General features: G+C 43.2%; 1 protein-coding gene across 1 annotated transcript in view; it reads right to left on the bottom strand.

The window, feature by feature from the left end:
* The window catches only part of OLFML2A (olfactomedin like 2A), a 41,451-nt gene extending 16,334 nt beyond the window's left edge, over positions 1-25,117 (bottom strand). Inside the window, exons 1-4 of the mRNA XM_074293065.1 lie at positions 24,941-25,117; positions 7,926-8,189; positions 4,105-4,212; positions 267-452 (exon numbers count right to left, since the gene is read on the bottom strand). Of these exons, the coding sequence (XP_074149166.1) occupies positions 267-452; positions 4,105-4,212; positions 7,926-8,189; positions 24,941-25,009 (627 nt within the window). The 5' untranslated portion in view covers positions 25,010-25,117. The remainder of the gene's footprint in view (positions 1-266; positions 453-4,104; positions 4,213-7,925; positions 8,190-24,940) is intronic.
* Positions 25,118-25,535: the final 418 nt, after the last annotated feature.

The raw sequence follows: 25,535 nt of genomic DNA, 5'->3' as shown, positions 1-25,535 counted from the left end.
TGGTATAGACACAGAGCCCCTCAGAGGTACCCGCTGGACCTGTGGGAGTAGCCGGTGATCCCTTAGAGACTAACCTGACACCAAAAATGGTGATGAGCAGCCAAGAAGGCCTACTGTACTCCTGGTTCGGTTGTGTGGCCTTAGGCAACGACTTTTTCAGTTTCCTCATTTGCAATACAAGGATAATAATATTAGCATGACTTACCTTAAGAAATCAGATTGCAAACTGGCCATAGTCAAATCTCTATAATCCCCGGCTGGCTTACCTGGGCTTTGCTCTCAGGGCCGGCAGCCGCATCCTTCTGTAGCAGCTGGTAGCCCAGGCTGGAAATCTCCTTCTTAATACTCATCATGATGTCCGAGTAGTTCTCATAGCGCTTCATCTGGTGGGTCAGGTGAGCCACGCTTTCTTTCATGAAATCATTCTCCCGGCTCAGGTTTGTCTTAATGGTCTGCAAGGGACATGGACAAGTAGCAGAACGTTGGACTTTTGGGTAGAAACATCTGGATTCAAGCCCTGCATCTGGTAGTAGCTGCATGACCTTGGTCAGGTGGGTCACTTTCTTCTGAACCTCAGTTTGTCCATCTGTATAATGAAATAGCAATCCTAATATTCTCGCTCTCTCAGGACTATTGTGAAGAAAGTGACTTCTAAGAGTGAGATGGCAGAGTGAATTTAGTGCCTGCCCTGGAGTCAGGAGGATCTGAGTTCAAATTGAACCTCAGACACTTACTAGTTATGGAATGCTAGACAAGTCACTTAACTCTGTTTGCCTCAGTTTTCTCATCTGTAAAATGAGCTGGAGAAGGAAACTCAAATGGGGTCACAAAAAGCAGGATATGACTGAATAGCAACAAAGCTCTATAGTACATTGTAATTATTATCTTTACATCCCAGGGTCTCTTCTGCACTCCTTAATCCTCATCCCCTTTCCTCCTGTCCACCATGTTGTGTACTAGGGGAATACTGGAACTGGAGTAAGGTTGTAAGACCCGAGTTCAAGTCTTCCCCCTTTCGTAACCTTAGAAAAGTCACTTTGCTGTGCTGAATCTCATTTTCCTCACCTGAAGAATGGTACTCCCGTGGGCTGCCTTCCACATGTACCTCAGCTGACTATACAGCAACTCTGGGAGGAAAGCCATGTGCAGTTCATTTCCTTCACTTTACAGGTGAGAAGACTAAAGTGGGGGAAATTGTGGAATTGTGCCAAAGTGACTGCCCAGGATCACAAGTTAATGGCAAAGTTTGGACTCACACCCAGATTTTCTGAATCTCCGCTTCCTGGGGCTATTGTGAGGATTCAGTGTAGTCATTAATACATGCTTTTTGCTAATAGCCTGGATAAAGCCAATTTTAATTCTTCACAGATCATGGCATTTCATGACTGGAGGTCAGTGAATATCACCAGAAGCAGCAGACTGCAGGGAGATGAATTCTGATTGGGAGTCAGAGAGCTTGGGTTGAAATCTTTGCTCAGCCACTTAGCACCTTTGTGACCCTGAACAAATCATTTAACTTTCTTAAAATTCAGTTTGTTCATCTACAAAATGGGTCTTTTTAAGACTAGATGACCTCTAAATTCCCTTTCAGTTCCACATATTTTTCTCCTAAAGTCAACCATCACTATTATATACATATAATTATTAATATTATTAATAATTAATATTATACACATATAATTATTAATATAATTAATAATTAGGATGTAAGTTATGAGAGTATCTCAACCATAGGAAATCCATCCCTCCCTCCCTCCCTCCTCTCTTCCTCCCCTCCCTCCTCTCTTCCTTCCTTCCCTCCCTCCCTCCCTCCCTTCCTTCCTTCCCTCCCTCTCTCCCTCCCTCCTCTCTTCCTTCCCTCCCTTCTCTCTTCCTTCCCTCCCTCTCTCCCTCCCTCCTCTCTTCCTTCCTTCCCTCCCTCTCTCCCTCCCTCCTCCCTTCCTTCCTTCCCTCCCTCTTCTCTTCCTTCCCTCCCTCCCTCCCTCCTCTCTTCCTTCCCTCCCTCCCTCCCTCCTCTCTTCCTTCCTTCCCTCCCTCTCTCCCTCCCTCCTCTCTTCCTTCCCTCCCTCTCTCCCTCCCTCCTCTCTTCCTTCCCTCCCTCCCTCCTCTCTTCCTTCCCTCTCTCCCTCCCTCCTCTCTTCCTTCCCTCCCTCCCTCCTCTCTTCCTTCCCTCTCTCCCTCCCTCCTCTCTTCCTTCCTTCTCTCCCTCCTCTCTTCCTTCCTTCCCTCCCTCTCTCCCTCCCTCCTCTCTTCCTTCCTTCTCTCCCTCCTCTCTTCCTTCCTTCCTTCCCTCTCTCCCTCCCTCCTCTCTTCCTTCCCTCCCTCCCTCCCTCCTCTCTTCCTTCCTTCCCTCCCTCTCTCCCTCCTTCTCTCCCTCCTTCTCTCCTTCCTTTTTTCCTTCCCTCCCTCCCTCCCTCCTTCTCTCCTTCCTTTTTTCCTTCCCTCCCTCCCTCCCTCCATCCTTCCCTCCCTCCTTTCCTTCCTTTTTTCCTTCCCTCCCTCCTTCTTTTTTTTTTTTTTTTTTCTTTTTTCCTTTTCCTGAGGCTGGGGTTAAGTGACTTGCCTAGGTCACACAGCTAGGAAGTGTTAAGTGTCTGAGATCACATTTGAACTCGGGTCCTCCTGACTTCAGGGCTAGTGCTCTACTGCACCACCTAGCTGCCCCTCCTTGCTTCTTTTAAAATAACAACATGTGGTTTTTTTTCATAGCTTAAAAAATGTACTTAAAGGTCTCGAGTGATAATTAAGAAGCTTGGTCTCAGTTGGGCATTAAATCTGGCTGGAAGCAGCTGGAAGATAGAACACTGGATTTAAATTCAAGAGGACCTAAGTTCAAATGCTATCTCAGGTTAGTAACTCTGAGCAATTCACTTAACCTCTCTGCATCTAAAGTAGGTGTAATAATAGCACCTGTTTTCCAGAGTCATTTTGCAGATAAAACAAAGTAATATTTGTAATATGCTTTGTAAACCTTAAAGCACTGTGTTATTGTTGTTGCCCACAGAAGAAGGTCCTCGCTGAAGCTGGAGGAGTCTGAGGGAATTGGGAGACAAGAAAGGCTGGGCACAGAAGGGGGCAGGGGAAGGAAGCCTGAGAAGACAGGTCTCTTTTCCCAGTTGAAGCACTGTGGGGGGTTTGGGGGGATGCCCCCCCAGGCCAGCCAGTAAAGGCAAAGGACAATATTACCTGCTCCTGTTTTACTATTTACAAAGTGCTTTCATCTCCATGGTGTGGGGGAGTGCAAGGATGACTATCCACAGGTGAGAAAAATGAGGCTCAATTACATTCAGTTACAAACATTTATTAGCTATTCACTATTGTGAGCTGAGTCTTGGGCTCCATGCCAGTAACACAAATCCACATCCATAGGGTGTTTTAGAAATGCTATAATCGGTATCTTGGTTATTATTTACTGTTTACAGAGCACTTTATTCACCCTATTTCACCTTAGCTTCAAAGCTACATTCCGAGGCAGACAATGCAGAAATTGCTGAGTCTGACTGGAGGAAATTAATGCCCACAGTGAGGGCCTGCTTACCTCTCCTCCATAAACCAGGAGCACTTTTCGTTCTCCCGGGAAGCCTCTAAGAACAAAGTGGATGGAGAGCTGTGCGTAGATATTCTCTACCCCATAACTTCCTCGGGTCAGGAGGCAGGTTTAGGGAGTGGTGAAACAATGAAGAATAAAAACCACTCGCATTTCTGTCATGCTTGAACATTCCAGGAGGGCAAGGATTATTATTCCATTTTATAGAGGAGGAAACTGTGGCTCGGAGCGAGTGACTTTTCCAGGATCCAGGAAATAACAGAATTGGGATTTGAACTCACTCACTCACTAACAAATAGAGAGTGAGCACCTTTACCTGCCAGACTGTATGCTAGGGAAGGAAAGTTAAGTCTCCTCTTGATTCTGTGGCAACAGAACTAAGGGCTTGTTCTATTTGTTTGGGCTGTGCCGGCCCTGAAGGAGGGAAGGTATGGAAGGACACATAGACAAGATTAGGGGGAAAGTGTCTCCTGTATCTGAGCCCATGTGGAACTTTGCTTCCACTCCGATCATTAGCCCATGCCCACTGCTCTCTGGGAAAGGCCAGACCCTCTTACCTCTTCCAGCGTGTTCATCTGAGAGGCCACTTTGTTGATGTAGGCGTGGACTTTCATCAGGTCCATGCTGTACAGTGTCCCTTCCAGGAGGTCGACCATGGACTGGAGCTATGGAGGGAAAGGCCACAGTTTTCCTCCAGATCTCATACTATACATCCAGGACTCTCCTCAGGGCCCCTAACTGTGTGGGAAGATAGTGAGCTCCCTATCAAAGGAGATAATTGAGCAAAAGTTGGGTAAATGCTTGTTGGGGGTGGTCTTGAGAGGATGCACCCTCTAGCAAGGGGTTGGACTGATGACCTCTGGCTCAGGAAGCTTGAGCAGCAACAAAAAAGAGCTATACTAAGCATCTCCTCCATCACTTTCCACTTCTCAGCCACTGGGGCTCCATTGCTGTTGAGCTCATCTCTATCAAGAATTTACTTTGACTCTCTGAACAGTTGTCATGGGAATTAGATTTATTCTGGTTAGCTCCAAGTGCTGGACTTGAAGCAATCAGAGTAAATTATAAGGAGGTAGAGCTCAATGTGAAATAGGAAAGAACTTCTTCATAATTAGAGCTCAATATTGGAAAAGTTTGCTTCAAAAGATAGAGTTCCTCATCATTTGGGGTATTCAAGCAGAGTCTGGATTTTGGAGGTACAGAGGGTGGAAGGTAACTTCTGAGATACTTCCCAAACAAGGTCTCTTTGATACTCTGGTTTTAAGGGAAATTGGTGTAGCGGAAAGAATGCTGGACCAGGACTCAGCAAACCTTGGTTCCAGTCTGGAGCTCACAGTGTAACCCCAAGAAAGTAATTTCCCTGTCTCTGGAGTCATTTCCTTATCTGTAAAATAATATTATTAGATAATGGTTCCTTTCAGTTTTGACAATTTTTGTTCTAAGGTCCCTTCAAGTACTATATTCTAAAGTACTTTTCAACTTTTCTAAGGTCTCTCTTTATTGCCTTAAAGCTCTTACAATGCATGTTCTAAGGTCCTCTCCAGTTCCCACTGTCAGAGCTCACATTTTATATTCTAAGAACCTTTTGAGCATTAACAATTTCTGTATTTTAAGATCTCTTTTAGCTCTCACATTCTATGTTCTTTTTAAAAATATAATAATAGCTTTTTATTTTTCAAAATACATTCAAAGATAATTTTCAACATTCACCCTTGCCAAACCTGGTGTTCCAAATTGTTTTCCCTCCTTTCTCCTACTCCTTCCTCTAGAGAGCAAGCAATCCAATATAGGTTAATCATGTGCAATTCTTCTAAATGCATTTCCACATTTATCATGCTTCACAAGAAAAATCAGATCAAAAGGGAAAAAGCACTGAGAAGAAAAAAACATATAAGCAAACAACAAAAAAAGATGAAAATACTATGTTATGATCATATTCAATCTCCATAGTTCTTTTTCTGTATGCAGATGGCTCTCTCCATCACAAGTCTATTGGAATTGGCCTGAATCATTGCATTCTTTAAAAAAAAGAAAAAAAAAAAAAAAAAAAAAGGTAAGTCCATCTTCTTGTTGCCATGTACAACGTTCTTTGGTTCTGCTCACGTCACTTAACAACAATTCATCATATTCTATGTTCTAAGGAGCCTCTTAGCTTATGGTCTTTGTTCTGAAGTTTCTTCAGTCTTCATAGTTTGTGTTTTAAGCCTTCTTTCAACTTTCTTGAAACTTTAACATTTTTGATTCTGAGGGTCCTTTGAAGTCTAACAATTTGTGTTTTAAAATACCTTCCAGCTCTAACATTTAATATCCTAAGCTCTCTGTTAGCCTTGAAGGTCTACATTTTAAAGGCCCTCCCATGTTCTGCAGTCCTTTTAGCTCTAACATTCTATGTCATTTCTTTCCCATCTTAAAATTCCGTCTTAAGGTCCTTTCTAGTCATTATATTCTATGTTCTCTAAAACTATTTTACTTCTAAAAGTCCATATTGTAAGGTTTCTTTCAGCTAATACTGCATGAAGGCCAAAACCCAATGCTTCACAAAAGCCCAATGGTGGGTGGATGGGGTCCCCTCCTCAGAGCCCACCCTCTGCCTTGAGGCTTCCAGCTTTGGTCCTAGCCCCTTCCTGCCGGGGAAGCTGGCCCCTTCCCACAAGTCTTTGATGTTACTTTGCCTGATCTGGGAGCAAAGAGGGAAACAGAGTCCACACCCTTTCCCCCATTGCCCCCATGGCTCAGGTTTCCTCCCCACACCAAACTGGAAAAATGATGAGACAAGAAGTACACACCCAGGTCATTGTCTTGATTGACCTTTAACTGAAGTCACTGCTCTCTTGGGAGGGTGTGGAAGGGTTGGCATAGGAAGCCAAAGGACTTGGAGGGGATTATCACACAAAACAGCTCTTGTTGGGGGGAAGAGCATCAAAGGCTATGACTGCAAAAAAAAAAAAAAAAAAAAAAAAAAACTGCTTCGGGCTTCCCCCCCTCTCCTCTGCACCCCTGCCTACACATACTCCATTTCCCCAGCTCTTCCCTGTGTTCCACTGGATTCCTGCCTTCCTGTGTATACCCATCCCACCTCACCATTTCTCCAAAGAGCCCTGCTCCTTCCTCACTCCCCCGAACACTCCCCTCACTAATATCTGCCATCTCATGACATCTGCTCCTCCTTCCAAGGTCTTGCCCATGAGAAGCAAGGCTGCCCTTCTCTGGAAGCCTCCTAAATCTCCAACCTCAATAACATTTATCCCTCCTGTCAACCAACACACACAGGAAACATGGGTTTGCCTCTTACACTCTACTGGGGCCTCGGGGGACACAGCTGATCCTCAGTTCCCTGGCTCAGTTTACTGAGGCTGGAGGCTGACTCATCCCTCTCCCCAGAAAAGAGAGCCTGAGATCTAGGACCTGGAGAAACACCCTTTTTAGAGTTTGGAAGGAAGATAGGAGTGAAAAGCGGAGCTCTGCCAAAACTTGAAGCAAAAAGAATGTCCGAGTGACTCCCTGGAATCTCTTGGACAGACAGGGAAATCCACGTGCTGCTGGCAGATGGAGCAGAAAGGACAGTGTACTAAGAGGAATTTGTGTAATTCTGGGCACAACTTTTCCTCTCTGAGCCTCAGTTTTTCTGTAAAATGATGGAGTCAGATGGAGAATCCCTAGAGTCCCATTCTATGTTCCAAGCTCCCATTCCATGTTTTATGTGCTAATGTTCTATATTTTATAGTCTCATTTCAACTTGGACATTCTACACTCAAGGTCCATTTCAGTTGTAATTTTTATTATAATTATCCTTTCCACATTGTGAGGGGTTTAAGGGTGAAACACCCCCATGATGGAAAATCTGTGTAAAATTTTTTGGCTCTCCTTTCGTACCAGAAAAGTCTTCATCTTTTTTTTTTTTTTTAATGGGATATTCATGATGTCTTATTGTAAAATTTGGGTTGATATACAATACTATACATATATTTTATGCATTTCTGAGCATTTAAACTTTTTCTGTGTTATTTTTTGGCCTTCATGTGTCATTTGTGACCTGCAAAATTCCCCCAAAATACCCACGTAATTTCTTTTGCCAAACTGAGATGTACTGTAATTGTGATGGAGAAAGTCACAATGCGGAAGGGATAACAGGATTCCAAGATCCCTTCCTTCTCTAATACTGCACGATTCTACAATTTACTGAGATCAGAAATTAGGAAATTTATTGAGACGGGTGACTCCCTAGAGCAATGATTTGTCATTTGGTTGACTATCAGAAGCTGTGTTTCTTGGATAACTTACTGCTGAGTATCAGAGGTACTGCCCTAGGGCCTGCCTCCCTCCCAGCCCTTCCAGAGCCAGCCAGAGCCGTGGCTTCCCTTTCCCGGGGAGCACCTACCTTGAAGAGCTCTGGAGCTTGTTTCTTGATCTTTTCCATCTTCCATTCATTCTCACAGGGGTTGAGAGAGGAAGGGGGTGCCGTGCAGGAGCAGCGGCAGTCGGCCCCAGAACTCACAGTTTCCACTGTGTAGAAGTCCTCCACTCTCATGCTCCCGCTCCGGACGCGGCTGCAGGCATCTTTGCTCAGGGGTCTCAGGATGCACTTGCAGCGGCAGTCGGAGCCCTCCGACGTCATCCGAACCTGGTCCGTATCACCGAAAACCTTGGGGGAGACAACAGCACAGAGGTTCCTAGGGAGAAGTCACAAAGACGGGACCAGGGAGAGCGTGTCTATTTAACTAATAGGCTGAGAAGGCACAGGAGTAATAGGGGCCACCAACTTAGGAAAGTTGAAAGGTCCCTTCTCTCTTAAGTAGGAAAATTTCCCTTTCATGGAAGTAAGGGAAGTAGCAAGTGGGCTGTTCTGGATCTGAGTCTCTCCAACAGGGAGGAACAGGCTGCCGAATCAGAGATATTGACCAGCTTGGGGTGGGATAGGGGAGACCCCCTCAACCCATCTTAAAAGTCGCTTATAGAGGAGAGGAAACGCAGGAATAACAACCTGACAGGCAGCCCAGATTTTCAGAGAACAGGTTGGAACAATGATAAAGGACAACAGAGTAAAGGAAGAACTGCTCAACTCGTTTTACTTCTCTTTGCTCTGCTAAGAGAAGAAAATGATTAATAAGGAATCGAAGCCCAAATTAAGTAAGGAAATAGTAAGAGAATGCTTGATTGCCCTTTATGAATTTGAATCTTCAGACCTAAATGAATGACATCCCAGGATACTATAGGATACTATAGTAATTACTGAGTCAGTCACAGAGATTTTAAAAAGTCTGTGGGGAAAAAAAAAAGTCTGTGGAGAATGGGATTTATGCTTCAGGACTGAATAAGGGAAAGTGTCCTAATTTTGCAAGCCATGAAAAAAGGCAAGTTTGTCCTCTATGGCAGTGGTTCTCAACGTGTGATCCAGAGAATCCTGGGGGTCTCTGAAATCCTTTAGAGAGTCTATAAATTCAAAATTAGTTTTTATTTTCAATATGGTGAATATCTATAAGAATCCACATAAACAAAAACTCTTTGGAAAGATCCTCAATAATTTTTAATAGTTTGATTTATAAGGCGCCTGAATTTAATTTCAGTTCTGAGAAAAATCCTAAAAAATACATTAAAGGTAAAGGTTGGAAACATTTATAAAGAGAAGCAATGACAAGCATGAGATTGCATGAATTCCCCAAGAACAAGCCTTGGGAGAATAACTCATCTCTTAACAGCACATTATTTTATTTTTTCATAGTCAATTAATTTATTTTTTTATTTTTATTTTTATTTTTTTTTGCTTTAAAAGTGATTTTTTTAAATTCATTTTTCCAAATTATCCCCTCCCTCCCTCCACTCCCTCCCCCCAATGGCAGGTAATCCCATACATTTTACATGTTTAACAACACATTATAAAGGAAAAGCGCAAGACCTGTCACTTCTACTAGTATGAGTGGGAGAAGGGAATTGGTTGATGGCTGAGGTTTCTTCCGGCTCTAAATCTATGACCCTATGACAACAGGAGGCAGCTAAGTGGTGCAAAATCAGAAAAACTTGAATTCAAATCTAGCCTCAGACCCCCAACAGCAGTTTGTCACTTATCTTATGTTTGCCTCAGTTTTCTCAACTGTAAAATGGAGACCATAATAGCATAATAAACTGCCTTCTACAGTCATTGTGGGAATCAAAATGATTTTTGATGAATGATATTTGTAAAGCACTTAGTATAGTATCTGGCAAACAGCAGAGGATTAATACTTATTTTCCTCCTATGATCCTCCTCTTTTTTGGATAAGGTTACTTGATCGATAGAGTATAGAAATATTATAGACGCTGGAGACTTCATTTTGGCAAAGCATTTGAAAATTCCCTGATAACCCTGGACGAGATGAGGAGTTGTAGGCTATATAAGAGAACAGTTTGGTGGGTTCAGATCTGGTTGAATGAGTTCCAAAGATTTTTGAGCAGGAGAGGGAAGGGAATAAGCATTTATCTGTTATCTCATCTGATCTTCATAACAATTTTGTGAGGTAGGTGCTAATATTATTCCCATGTTACAGTTGAGTAAACTGAGGCAGACCACAGTTAAGTGACTTGCCCAGAGTCACACAGTTAAGTATGTCTGAGGCTGGATTGGGAGTCACATCTCCTTCACTCTAGGCTTATCACTCTTATCTGCTGAGCTACCTAGTAACCACAAGGTAGATATCAACTGGGAAGAAGGTCTCCAGTTAAGAAAGTCCCAAAGGGGACCTGTGTGTGCCAAAATGTTTGTGGCAGCCCTTTTCATAGTGGCTAGAAGCTGGAAGATGAATGGATGTCCATCAATTGGAGAATGGTTGGGTAAATTGTGGTATATGAAGGTTATGGAATATTATTGTTCTGTAAGAAATGACCAGCAGGAGGAATACAGAGAGGCTTGGAGAGACTTAAATCAACTGATGCTGAGTGAAATGAGCAGAACCAGAAGATCACTATACACTTCAACAATGATACTGTATGAGGATGTATGCTGATGGAAGTGGATATCTTCAACATAGAGAAGAGCTAATCCACTTCCAATTGATTAATGATGGACAGAATCAGCTACAACCAGAAAAGGAACACTGGGAAATGAGTGTAAACTGTGAGCATTGGGGGTTTTTTTTGGTTGTTTTGTTTTGTTTTTCTTCCCAGATTATTTTTACCTTCCAAATACAATCCTTTCTTTGCAACAACAAAATTCAGTTCTGCACATATATATTGTACCTAGGATATACTATAAGATATTTAATATGTATGGGAATGCCTGCCATCTAGGGGAAGGGGTGGAGGGAAAGAGGGGAAAAACTCGGAACAGAAAGGAATACAAGGGATAATGTTGTTTAAAAAAATTACCTATACATATGTACTGTCAAAGAAAATGTTATAATTATAAAAATTAATAAAAAAAAAGAAAGTCCCAAAGGTCTGTCCTGGGTTTTGTGCTTATTTGATCTTGTGATAAATAATCTGGCTAATGATGTAGATTGCAGATTTGCAGGTGGAACAAAACTTGGGAGATAGGTGATTGAATGATGAAGCTAGGATCCCAAAAAGTCTCCATAGACTAGAGCAATAGACCAAATTGAATAAAATGAAATTTACTAGTGGTAACTTTATTAAAGTCCTATACTTATGTATTTTTTAAAAGTCTTAATTTTTGTGAAGAAGATCTGGAAGTCTTAGTGGACTGCAAACAGTTCAACTTGGCAAACTTAATTAAACCTTAGTTTGGATGAAAAATAGTATTCAGAGTTTGGGTCTTCTTTATCCTGGGCATGATCCATCTGGAAGGCTGTGTTCAATTCTGCCTGCCATGTTTGAGAGAGGAGAATAATAAGCTAGAAAGGGCCCAGAGGAAGCATTTGGGATGACAAAAAAAAAAAAAAAAAAAAAAAAAAAAAAACCCAAAAAACCAAAACAAAACTTTGAGATCATGCTATATGAAGAACCTTTGGAAGAAACAAAAACATTTGGCTTGGAGAAGATCTGAGGGGCTGGGAGAATAACCACAAGTAATCTAAGCATTCCCAGATAAAAAGATATAAAGGTATAAAGGGAAGGCCCTGTAATGAGATTCCGGAGGCAAAGAATTGAGCTGTGGTTCTGATACATAACCAGTTGGGGGCTTGCACAAGTAAGAGATGAGATCTGGGAGAGTCTGTAAAGATCTTTTAGTCTGTCCCTCTCCATTTATAGATGAGGAATTACAGTCCAGAGTAGAATCAGAATTTGCACTCAGGCTCTTTGCCTCCAAAAGCAATGCTTGTCCCTTTACCTATCTTTAGATAAATGGGGACAATAATCCTCATACCCATTAACACAGGGTTGTTATGAAAAAAGTACTCTGTATACTTAATAGACTATGTGTTAAAGTGAAAAGTGCACTGCGTTTGAATCCCAATTCTGTTACGTGAGACCCTTCTCTGGGCCTCAGTTTCCCCTTCTGTAAAATCAGACTTGAGCATTTCTTTTCTAACTCTAAATCCTATGATTCTGTGAATTATAAAGAACTAGAGAAATGCAAAGTTTTATCAGGAAAATCACTTCTACTCTCCAACTTTATGGGGGATAATAATACTTGGATTGCTATCTCATAAAAGTTGCCATGAAAATAGGTTTTTGTAATCAAGAAATGTAGTCTTATTGCTTTTATGATTTGTTTTGGATTCCCAATTCTGGAATAGCAGTGTTATTTTAGTGTTTATCTTTTAAAAATCTGTCTTATTTCTTATTTGATCCCTAGACATGAGTTTTCTCTTTTCCTTTTTCGTTTTTTTGAAAGGGAAGGCCAGGAATAATGGTTCAACTCTCACCTCATGATCCTGTGGGAAAGATGGGCCAGTCTTGAGCAGGGAGCTCTGAGACTGCTGGAAGAAGTTTTGATAACAAGGACATTTTCCTGGCAAAACTTGCTTTTGAAGTTGCCAGGTAATTATCTCTTACCTGTTAATGGTTAACACCAGACCAGCATGAGGGCTCAGTGTTTGCCACATTCCACGATTTCATGCCATTTGTAGGAGGAGCTTCCAAATGCTAATTCCAACTAATCAATCATAGAATCATATATGCAACCTAGATTGGAAGGGACATTAGAACTTCTAATGTAAAACAAAGAAGTTAGGATATTAGAATGAAAAGGATCCTTAGAAAAGATCCTCAGAATATTAGCTATAGGAAAGGGGTCTGAAAACACAATATTAGAGCTGGAAGGTTTGTTAGAACACAAAATATCAAAGCAGAGTTGATAGAGACCTTAGACTTCAGAGCTTAACCCCCAACTTTTGGTTAAGGAACACTGAAATCAGGCAGATGACTCATGGGAGAGCCAAGTCAGAATTCAGGTCTTTTAGCTCATCCCCTAGATCTCTGCACTAAATCAGGCTGCCTCTCAGTGCTGTAAGACCCCCCCCAGGGGTCTCCAGCTTCTCAGAGGGTCTGTGTTCTGCCGGCCTCCGGGTTCCGGGCTTCTGCCCCTCACAATCTCAGCCTGTGCCTCTCGGGCCTGCTCGGATGGGGCCCTAGCAAAAGGGGAGCTCACAGAGAGTTTGGGTGTGGGGGACTTAAGTGGAGCCTCCTCCATTACTGGGCAGGAAAAGCTGTTTAGCTCATCTGCCCAAGCAGCGACCATCTGCTACATTCTTTCCCTCGGTGATGAGGTGCAACGTCCTATGTGGCGAGGGAGGTTGGCAAGGCTTACTCAGGCCCACTGGTGGGCCAGTTTTCAAACTGGCCTGGAAATGGCCTTTGGTAACAATCCTGGGTTTGGTCCAGGAGGGGAGCCCACTACCCCCACCAGCTGGCTCCTGCTTCCCGCCCCCACCCCCCTCCTGTCCTTCCCACCACCCTTCTTTTCACTTTTGAACCTAAGATGGAACTTGGAGGTGGAGCTGACTGAATTCCTTCCTCTTCTCCACTAATTTACACAATAAAGGAAGATTCCTAATAACAGGAGGACGGAAACTGGAAACCTGGAACCTTAGAAGTGGGACCCAGAGGGCCGGGGCTGGAAGGGATGTCAGAATAAGGAACCGAAGACCCTGAGCCAGAGGGTGAGAGTTGGCAGTGACCATAAGGGGCTTTCTTCTTTGTCCTTTTAAAGAAGAGGAAATGGAGACACCGAGAAAAAACAACTTTCCCAGTCAGAGCTAAGCAGAGGGAGCTAAGATGAGAGCCATTCTCCTGCCTCCCAGGCTGGGGCTCATTCCAGGACATCACTCTGGAAAGGGTCAGGAGAGCTTTTAGAAGACTGTGCACCAGGCACAAGGGAAGTCTTTTGGTGACTCTTTTTCTTAATCCTGTCCTCCCTCCAGGCAAACCTGGAAAACGTGTTTCTTCAAGTCCAGAGCTCCCTGGTCCCCACTCCCACCCCTTCCACCTCTGAAACAGAACTCACTGCCCACATGGACTGCTGCTGTCCTCGTTTTCTCCGTGGCTTTTATATCAACAGGACTCTGAATGCTTATAAGTAGTTCACAATGGAATCCAAAAACCATCAGGGGGAAAATTAGTGGTTTTACTGAAAATGAGTCAATTAGACTCTGGGATGGATCAGATGGATCAGATTTTGCAGGCACTAGTGCTGCCAAAGGAACTTCCTCTTTCCCCTTTCTATCCCTTTGTATTTCCTCTCCAACCCCTCCCTCCTTCTGTAAGGATATCCTGCCACCTACTTGGAAGGTGATTCTGACCTTCTGAAAGCCTGAAAACCTGGCCTCTGGAGCTCTTGCTAGAGACAGTTTAGTTACTTTAAATTTAAGCAATGGGATCTAATTTACATGTAATGCAAATCACCTAACTGTGAACATACCTTCCAGATCAATTTCAGTCTCTTGGGTGTTCATCCCTAAATGCTAAACTTGGGGTTAGCTGGCACAGGTATGAGTCCTAACTCTCACACTTACTAGCTCAGCAATTCATGATATCTCTCTGACCCTCAGTTTTTTCTTCTGTAAAATAGAGAAAATAATCTTTACTTTCTCCCTGCCTCAGAGGGATGCTGGGAAAAATGTTTTGTACATCTTAAAACACTATAGAAATGTGCACCCTCTGTAAAATGATGTGGACTAGAATCAAGCATTCTTTTTGAGGCAATTGGAGTTAAGTAACTTGCCCAAGGGGTCACACAGCCTGGAAGTGTTCCGTTTCTGAGGCCAGATTTGAACTCAAGTGGACCTGATTTCAGAGCTGGTGCTTTATCCACTACACCAACTAGCTGCCCCTAATCAAAGTTTCTTAACTTTAACTCAACTTATTTTTTATATTTTAATAGCCATATTTCAATATATTCGGTTCCTTTGCAATTTTTGCTTTATTTATTTTAAAATTTGTATTTTTAACCTAATGAGATAATATTTGTAAAGTACTTAGCACAGTGACTGACATATAATTGGCTCTTATTAAATGCATGCTCCCTTCCCCCCTTTTTTATGCATTTAAAAACATCATTCTGTAAAAGAGTCTATAGGCTTTACTGGACTGATAAGGGAATACATGACACAAATAGGTTAATTACCCTGGACTAGAGGATCTCTAAGATTTTTCCCAACTTTCAATCTTTTAATCCTTCTATTACTTCTACTACTATTCCTCTTCCTCCTATTCTTCTGGTTCTTCCCTTTCTTCTTCCTCTATTAATATTACTACTCCTATTCTCCCTGCTCTCCCCTCCCCATTACTACTACCTGGGAGCTCTCATCTACTCTCAAGCTCCAAATATCTATCTACCTTGCTAACCACTCTTCAATCTCCTCCACTTCCTTTTCTTTCTCCTGATTCCTAAGCATAAGTTCATAGGTTCGTAGCTTTGGAACTGGAAGGAACTTAGAGGTCAGCTAGTCCTTTCGCCTCTTTTTACAGATGAGGAAACTGAGATCATGAGAGTTTAAGGCTTACCCAAGGCAAGGGACAGATCTAGGATTTGAACCCAGATTCTCTGACTCAAATCCAATCAAACGCAACCTTCTATCCTTAAACTGCTGTAGGCCTCCTTCCCCAAACCACTTTATTATATAACATAGTTATATGTGTATATATATATATATTTACTTATATAAGTATATAATACAACATTATTATATATAACTCATTCATTTTGAATATTTTTTAGATATGCTTATCTAAGCCAAGTTGTTTCCCATTTTTGGAGTAAGTTCCTGCAGGAATGCTTAGCTAAGTGCCAGGCCCACAGCAAGTACTTAATAAATGCTTGTGATTGATTACATCCCCCCCCCCCCCCTCCCCTGAACCTTAACAGACTTTTCTTTCCCTCTACTTTCTCCCTTTGTAGTCTAATTTATTTCCATGAGTTCAATGACTTTGTCTCTTTAGATTAGTCCCATTTCATCTTGACCTCCTTTTGGAAATCTAAATCCATGGGTTTAACTAATTGACTATTTCCACCAGAGCCTCAAACTCAGAATATCCCAATCTGAATTTATCATCCTCTGCCTTATATCTGCTCTTTTCCATGAATTTTCTATTTATATCCATGGCATTACCAAAATACATTTGTATTGGTCACCTAGGAGGAAACCATTACTTCCCCCTCTCCCCATAAGTGTCTTTCAACCCTTTTCTCTTCTTTTTTCCTCCCACTGTTATCAACCAAGTTCTGCTACAATGGAAAGAGCATTGACACGGAAGGTAGAAAACCTGAGTTCAAATTTCATTTCTGACAGTACTCTTCTTGAATAACTTTGGGCAAATGTCTTAAGCTCCCTGGACCTCAATTTTCTCACCTGTAAAATGATGGGTGAAATAGAATTAATGATCTCTGAGATCCCTTTCAGGTCTAGATTGATGCTATTATATCCAAGTCATCTCCTTAATCCTTCCAATTCATTCTTTTTAAAAATGCGTTTATATTATTAATATCTTTTGTTTCTTTTTCTTTCTTTCTTTCTTTCTTTCTTTCTTTCTTTCTTTCTTTCTTTCTTTCTTTCTTTCTTTCTTTCTTTCTTTCTTTCTTTCTTTCTTTCTTTCTTTCTTTCTTTCTTTCTTTCTTTCTTTCTTTCTTTTTTCTTTCTTTCTTTTTTTTTTCTTTTTTTTTTTTTTGAAAGGCAATTGGGTTAAGTGAGTTGGCCAGGGAAATACCTAATCAATGATAGTCATAAAGAGTCTTCATTCATGGGTGGCTGTCAACTTGAAAGGAGGTCATATAACGCCCCAGATTGCTATCCTGGGCCCTAGGCTGTTTACCATTACTACATACAACTTGGATGACAGCATGGACAACATGCTAATAAAATCTGCCTATGACATAAAGCTAGGAAGTGTTAAGGGTCTGAGGCTAGATTTGAACTGGGGTTCTCCTGACTCCAGGGCTCTCTATCCATGTACCACCTAACTCTCCCTCTCCTCCCACCCCCATTCAGTCTTTATATTGAGTGCTGGATTCCTAATGACTTGCTGAGTTCACACAAAGCAGTAAGTGATAGAAGCAGCATTTTAACTCCAAGTCTTCTGAATCTAAATCTAGGTCCCTTTCCTTTATACCATGCCGCTTCCAGGCTCAAGGTATAGCTTGTGAGCAATTTTCTACAACATCCCATCCCCCTCGCTGCTCATCCTTATACAGTCTAAATGAGCTGTCCAGTCCTGGGATGTTTTCTTTGTTTTCTCTGCCAAGGAGAATCATCTTTGGTCTGGAAAGAACTGAACAAAAATGGTTAACAGGGAGTAGAACTCAAGATAAATGAGGAAATAGTCCAGAATACCTAGCAGCTCTCCTTACAAATTATAGCACAAATTACCCTACTTGAATGAAGTAGATCCCAAAGTACTGAAAGAATAATCGGGCATTACTATTAAGTTATTGTCAGTGATCTTTGAAAGACTGTGGAAAATGCGATAAGTCCCACAGGTCTGGAGAATGGCAAACGTTACTTTAATTTTTTATAAAAAATAGGAAGATCTGAAAATTATAGAATGGCACATCTTTTCTTCTGTGCAGAGGTGGGGAGCCATGCGTCTTGGACCCTATAGATAACTAAAGTTTGATTTCAATTTCTGGAAAAAATCTAGAACATATTATTATTTGGCAAGGCAATTGGGATTAAGTGACTTGCTCAAGGTCACACAGCTAGAAAGTGTGATGTGTCCCAAGCCACCTTTGAATTAAGGTCTTTTTGACTCCAGGGCCAGTATTTTATCCATTGTGCCAACTGTCCCTAGAACATATTATTGAAGGGATGATTTGTTAACAAAAACTACTATGACCTCTTTAAAAACATGTCATGACAGACAAATCTCATTTCTTTTTATCCAGGTTCAAAGACTGCTAGATCAGGGTAATAAAGCAACCATTCTTTTTTTTGCATAGATTTCAACAATACACTTGACAATATTTTTCATATCATGCTTACGGACAAGATGGTAAAAGAAGAGTACAATTAGGTGGACTTAGATCTGGTTCAATTCTTCATTCATGGGTAGATATCAGCTTGAAAGAAGGTCCCTCATATAATGTCCCACATTCCTATCCTAGACCCCAGGCTGTTTAACCTCACTATAAACCACCTGGAAGACAGCATGGACAGCATGCTAATAAAATCAACATATGACTTAAAACCCAGTAGGATAACTAATACATTGGAGGACAAAACCAAGATCCCCAAAGATCTTTATAAGATGAAATTTAATAAAATAAATACAAAGTTCTCCACTTGCAATTTTTTTTAAAGATCAATTCCATAAGTATATAATGGTGGTTCCTATGAAAAGGTCTGGGGGTTTTAATGAATTGTGAGCTCAATGTGAGCCAACAGTGCAACCTGTTAGTAAAAAGAGCTAATGCGATCTTGGGATTTATCATGAGAAGCATATTGTCCATAAATTGGGAGAGGACCATGTCCTTTGCCTTGGTCAGATCACATCAAGAGTACTGTATTCAGTCCCACATAGCATATTTTAGAAACTACTTCATTGACCTGGAGAAGACATTGAGAAGGGCAGGAGCCTTCTTTCACCAGCAGAGTGAGGAACCTTTTGACCATATAATAGAAGAAATGACACATAATGAGCTAAATATATTAAAGATTTCCAGAGAAGAAAAAATTCAGGGATTAGCAAGATGACTGACTTCAAGTATCTGACAAGCCATCAGATGGAAGAGAGACGAGACACATTTTCCTCATCCCTGATGGTTGAACTAGGAACAATGGCAGGATATTGGAGAGAGGCAGGCTTAAACTTGATGTAAGGGAAAAATTCTTAACAAGTTACCGGTAACACAATGCTAGCACATAGTTGGTACTTCATAAATGCTTAGTGATCAACCGATCTGTCACTACTGTGTTACACACTAGAGATACAAGTACAGTGGAAGAAAGAATTCCTATCATTAAGATTCTGGAAAGCACTTCTCTGCCCTCTGTACAGAGGTGAGAGGCTATGGATCTGAGGCCCTATAGATAACTCAAGTCTATTTTGATGGGTTGCTTGGTTTTGTTGATCTGTTTTCTTCCATCTTTCCTTCCTTCCTTCCATCTTTCTTTCCTCTGTCCTTTCCGCCTTTCTTTCTTCTCTCTCTGTCTCTCTCCCCCTCCTCCCTTCCTTCCTTCTTCCCTCCATTCATTCATTCATTTGTTCCTTCCTTCCCTTCTCTGTCTCTCTCTTCCTTCCTCCCTCCCTCCCTCTCCCTATCTCTCTCTATGTTATAAGGGATGGTCCTCTGGAAAGACAAAGGGGAAAGAATACATTTGGATATGTATCTGGTATTTTTAAAAGATATCAATAAAAATGTTTAAAAAATTATAGCTAATCTAAAATGGAATGACTTTGGAAAATAGTGGGAGGTCTGTCTCCAGAGGTCTTCTCAAGTCAAACTTGGAAGAACACTTGTTGAATATTGTTCTTGGCCACTAGATGGGACTGGTTGGTTTTTAGGGTCCCTTCTAGTGCTGAGATTCTAGGATTCTGTGGGGGGGGGGGGGAAAGGAAAGCCTTTCCAACTTGGTACCTAGTTCATTCCCTGAAATTCTTGCCATTTCCTTCTATTACTTTTCTGAATCCTATTCAACTACTTCAGCTCCTCTGAGAAGCCTTCCCTGACTTACAGGAATTGTTTTTCCTCTAACTTGTCTGTGCCATTCAGTTGGCACTTAAAATTCATCACATAAATCTTATTGCTGTTCTATGCAGAACAACACTCCCAGTAACTGAAACAAAAGGAGGGACAAAATTTAGGTTAAATAGGTCACTGCCCTCTTTGAGCTTCCATTCTGATTGAGGAGTGACATAAATTATGGAATAATGGAAAGAGCACTGAATTTGGACAAGGGTTCAAACACTAGCTCTATTACCTATTACATGGGTAACTTTGGGCAAATAATTTCCTTCTTTAGCCTCAGTTTCCCTATATATAATGTGGAATATTAGGTGATCTCTATAGTCCTTTCTAGATCCTGTAATTTTCTTTGAACTGTTTGTAGATTATAAATTCCATGATAAGTGGAACCTGAAATAGATCTATTATGCAATCTATAAATAGCTATCGAGTGATTTTTCTATCAAAGTTCAATCCATGTTTTAATATATTAAACACAAAGAAATCCTCAACCATCTTTCATGTCAGGCTAAATCCATTTAGAAATTATTAGCTGAACTCTGCTGTCAAGCTTGTGAGCCTTGAAAATCACCAGGTCTCAGTTTCTGGTTGATATCACCACATTTAGTTCTCTTCCTCTGCAGCAAAGTCAGAATCAAAGTATTTCCTATCAATGTTTGATAGGGGAGCACAATATCTGTCTGTCTGTCAGTCGAAGGAAATGCTAAGAGATCTGGCTCTTCTTCAATGGAGCCAGAGTCTGGAGTTTACTGGCAGCCAGGGTGTCCATCCCCTACTTTATCTTCACCTTCACCCACCCTACCAGTACAAAATTTTCCAAGGCTGGAAATCAGGATCAATCTTGTTGTCTCCCAAAACATACATTTAGGCTCTGTGACTCTCCCCAACCAATTAATGTCTCCTTTGCTCCCACCTCTGCATGAAATAACTTCCAATTTTCTCAGAATAACTGGCTGTCTGCCCCTTATTGTTTGTGTCTCTCTCTCCTGGCTTGCCTCTTTTTCAGGTTTCCCGTTCTCCTCCCCTCTTTCCTTTTCTCTTCTCCCTCCCTACTTCTCTCTCCCTCCCTCCATCTTTCCCTTCCTTTGTCTCCATCCTCATTTCCATCCCTATGGCTGCCCACATTTTGAAGTCTTCGATCTCACATGAGGATAGTGCACCTCTGTAGCCACCAAACCACCTCTAGTTCCCATTTCCCTTCAGGCTGGGTTAGAGAGAACTAGAGCTAAGGGCAGGCAGCAGCCAGAGGCAGCGGTGAGGTGGGGGTGGGAGGTACTGGAGTGGGCTTCAGGAGCAAGGGATTTAGAGTTGGAAGGGACTTTAGAGAGCTACTTATCCAGCCTGCTCATTTTACAGATCAGGAAACTGAGGTCTAGAGAGTAATCTGACCATAGTTAATATAAATGGTAGAATCAACATTTAAACCCAGTCCTCTGACTCAGAATCCAATGTGTCCTACCAACTATTTCACAGAGTGTGGGAGAGGAGGGGAAAAGACTAAGTAAAGCCTAAGGGGGGGGGGGAACCTAACAACAAACAGAGGTAGAGAAGCCCCCCAGAAAGATCATCAGAGGGAAAGAAACTGAAAAATGGGACTACTCCAATGGGATAGAAAGGGATACCAGAAGTGTGTCCAGAGGCCAGGTTTCCAATAGGCCGCAAAGACCTAATGGTAGGAGTTGCTAGAAAGAGAGGAATTCCTAGACTAAGACCATGCTCATGGAGCCTAAAACTCCAAAGATAGGCCCCAGATCAGAGTGACCCTGGACTCCCCCTGCCCTGCAGCAGAAGGGCCCCAGAAGAGAAATGAACACAGGCAAAGGGCTCCATCGAGGGAGATTGCATAGAGGCTCCCACTGGCAGAGAAGCAAAATGGTCCCGGAGAGGGGCTCCCGGAGGAAAGGGGGACCAGGAGCACATGGAGGTCAGAAATCCCACAGACCTCACAGGCACTGGGCCGGCCCTGGCACTGAAGAGTCGGGGGAGTGCTGGAGGGCTGAGGGGTGACAGCTGCAAAGAGCTTTTCCTGCCCCAGCTTGTCCTGTTTCCAATTACACCCCCGGGCGGAAACTCCACAAGTTAAAGAAGAGCTACCTAAACCCCGGAGGCCTGGAACATGTGAGCAGTCAGCCCTGCCCGATGCAGGGGAAGGGTCTGGGCTGGGGCCACCTCCTGCCAGCTTCCTCCCAAGCCCCACCTGCTCCCCAGGGACCCCGGGGTCAGCACGCCAGCAGCCCAGAGCTCTCCCTGCAAGTTACCAGCTGCTTCCTTCTCCCCCAGCCCCCGCACTCTGTCCCTTATTTCCATAACCCGTCTTTACCAGCTAAAAGGAGGCTTCATTCTCCCACCCCCCAGCTCAGAGGTCTGAGAGAGGGCAGCTCCCTGCCCTACCCACCCCCCAGCCCATGCACAGATCTTACACCTGCCAGGACCGCTACTAGTCAAATCTGCAGAGAGGTCTGTGAGGAATCATGGGATCACCATTTAAGAACTGGAAAGGACCTCATAGGCCATCTAGTCCAATCCCTTCATTTTGGGGATGAAAATCAGGGAGATCAAGTGACTTTCCTAATATCACATGGGTAGTAAGTGACATAGCAAGGATTTGAACCCAGGACTGTCTGATGCTAAATTCATGATGTGCTTTTGGAGCAGAGAATGTTAGAATGTTAAATGTTAGAGCTGGAAATGACCCTAGATCACAGAGCATAGAATGATAACACTCACAGGGATTCTGTGACCCCATTTGGGATTTTCTGGGCAAAGATACTTTACCATTTCCTTCTGCAGATTATTTTTATGGATGAGGTAAAGGAGGCAAACAAGGTTAAATGACTTGCTCAGAGTCACACAGTTATAAGAGTCTGGGGCCAGATTTGAATCCAGATGAATCTTCCTGAATCCAGGCCCAACACTCCATCCACTGGGCCTCTGGGCCATCTATCTGCTCCTCAAAAGGACTTTTGAACCCACCTTTGGATATAGAGTCAAGGGAATTTAAAGATTACTTAGTCCAATTCCCTCCTTATGCAGACAAAGAAACAGGTGAAATCACTTGCTAAAGGTCATATCACAACAAATAAATAGCAAAACTGAAGCTGAACCCAGGATTCTTGAATTCTAGCCCCCAGGACTTTCAGGTAGTAAATAAATAGAAAACTTGGGTTTTATTTTTCCCAGCAACTCCAGACTTGGATCATATTAAGCAGAGTGCCCCTTCCTATGGACAGTGAAGATTCCTGTCTTTTAGATGGCAGAAACGTACAACTCCTCAAATGCTCCCTCACCGCAGGAGCTCCAACCACAAAAGTTGTCCACCTGGGATCCGGCTGCTTTGTCTGCAGTTTCTTATGTTTTTTAAACAAGTGATGTTTGGCTAACACAGCAAATTTGTATTTTCATTTTTTCTGCTTTCAATTTAAATTCTTCTGTCATAAACCCACACAGCCTCTTGTTTAGAGAAAACTTAAAGGAGGAAGGAGAAAAAGATAATAAGATGACATGTGATTCCTGCATCTATGACATATAGAAAAGTAAATTAGTGGAAATAGCTGATTCAAGAGATCTGGATATGACCACTAACCAAGGGCAAGATAGAGACTCAATGTTGGGTTTAAAATAGACCCTAGACTATAGACTGCTAGGACAATGAACATTCTAGTCCCTTCCCACTATTTGACATTTGGGAAAACTGAGGCACAGAAGTGAAATAATTTGACCAGGGTCACCTAGAAAGATAATGGTAGATCTGGGCAGGATTCCTCACATACAGAGCCCATGCTTCCCTTGTCCAAATCCAACCAACTTCAGCCTAGCTCCAAGAGCTCCACTTTTTTTCTGCTTGGCTGAGGCAGCCAGAAGTACAGGGACAGGGCAAGAGTCTGAAAAAGACAGATTTAGATTGACATCCAGTAACTTGATCTTTATGACTAGAAGACTTCAGTGAGTGTGGAAACTACTTATTGAAGTTGTTTAAAGGACATTCTTGGTCAGATAAAACCTGGACTGGATGAGTCTTCAAGTCCTTTCCCATCTTAAGATTCTTTGCTACATTGTAGCTCTGTGTGTAATTTGTGATCCCTGTGAAATACTAGATAAATGGTACTTATTATCATTATGTTCTAAGCTCCTTCTCCACTCTTCTACAAATTAAGTGAAATTGCATTTCCAGAGGATCTCAGTAAATCACTTGGCATCTGAGGATCAGAGGAGAGATGTATAAGAAAAAGTACAGGAGACTCCAGTTGCACCAAAAGTCTTTCCCCTCCTCTCCATGCTCAATGGAAAGAGAAGATACGGGGCAGCTAGGTGGTGCAGTGGATAAAGCACCAGCCCTGAAGTCAGGAGGACCGGAGTTCAAATGTGGTCTCAGACACTTAACACTTCCTAGCTGTGTGACCCTGGGCAAGTCACTTAACCCCAATTGCCTCAGCAAAAAAAAAAAGAAAGAAAGGATACTTCCCTACAGGTCACCTCATTGCAGACAGGCATTTGTACCACTTTTTATGTTATACTTTTCTGGTGAAAACCCCACCAGAGACTAGGTGAGCCAGCTGCCACAGGCTGTAGAAGTGTCCCGCCTCCTTTTTCTTTGAGTTCCCAGACGGTATTGGCTCTTATTCCCTTCCCCATGTTCAGTGGGGGGATCCTTCTCCCCTACCCCCTTCCCTCCCACCCTCCCATCGGAGGGCTCGTAGCTAGCGAAAGGTCTGGAGGGACCACAGGACAGAAGAGAGCTGGACAAGACTGGAGAATGCACAATGTTCTAACACAGAGAATATGTGACTAGAAGGGACCTCGGAGGTCATCTGGGACAAGTCTCTCATTTTACAGATTTGAAGGAAAAACACCTGGTCTCAGATGCTGAATCCGCTGTATTATTCACCTAACTTAGTAAGAATTTAAACGGGCTGAGATGCGCGCCAGGCGGGGTGCTGCCGAACGGAGAAGGCACTGCTCAGGATGCCTCCTCCGGGATCCCGTCCCCTCTCCCAGCCCAGCCCGCTCCCCGCCAGAACCCGGCCTTCTTTCCCCACGCCGCACAGCGCCCGGTCCCGTGCCAGCGGTCAGCTTTCCCGGGGGTGGGGGTGGGGAGCGCTTCTAAAGAGAAGAACGGTTCCTGGGCTTTAGCAGAGTGCTGACGGGCCTCAGTTTCCCCACCTTTAAAGCCGGACCAGGATGGGAGGGGGCCTTCCGCCCTCTGACGTTCTAAGTCCTGAGGTAACTGGCCTCGGAAGGTCCCTCCAGCCTGACACTCTAAGGTCCTTCCGAGGACTCCAAAGGTACGCGACGAAGGGGGCGAGGAGGGCATGGGAGGCGCCCCCCAGCTCTTCAGCACCTACCTTGCTGTTGGCCCTCACTGCGGCCACGTATAGCACCAGCGGCAACCACAGCAGTCCGCGTCGGGCCATTGCTCGGGCTGGACAGCTGGACAAGCCAGACGGGCGGCTGGGCCGGGCTCCGCTCGCGCTTAAGTCCCGGAGCTCCCGCCGCTCTCTCAGCACCCCGCCCTCGCCGGCCCGGCTGGTGTAGGGGCCGGCCGGGGGGTGGGGCCGGAGCGGCCCGCCCCACCCCCCCATCCCTTACCCCTGGGATCATGGGCTGGGCTCCGGCCCCCGCCCCGCCCCGCCCATCCCTCCGGCCCCCAACCCTCGGTCCTGGCACTTTCCCACTAGCCTAGTGGCTTGTTTGAATTTACGGCTCCCTTTCCTCAACGGGGCAAGTTTTTTCTTTTCGTTTCGTTTCTTTTTTTAAATTAAAGTGTATTGAGAGCATTTTGTTTGGAGAATTTCACAACCTAGAGATAGCCTTAGACACTGGGAGTGCGATATCAAAACCGAGATGAGGAGGGGTCACTCCTCATTTCTCCTCAGCTTTTTCCTAGCTCTCCTCTTCCTTATTCACCATTCCCGCCCCGCATCCTGACTATTTAACGTA

This window comes from Sminthopsis crassicaudata, chromosome 2 (genome assembly GCF_048593235.1).
Source record: "Sminthopsis crassicaudata isolate SCR6 chromosome 2, ASM4859323v1, whole genome shotgun sequence".
In the NCBI taxonomy this organism is placed as follows: domain Eukaryota; kingdom Metazoa; phylum Chordata; class Mammalia; order Dasyuromorphia; family Dasyuridae; genus Sminthopsis; species Sminthopsis crassicaudata.
This window is presented reverse-complemented; position numbering and strand designations above follow the sequence as displayed.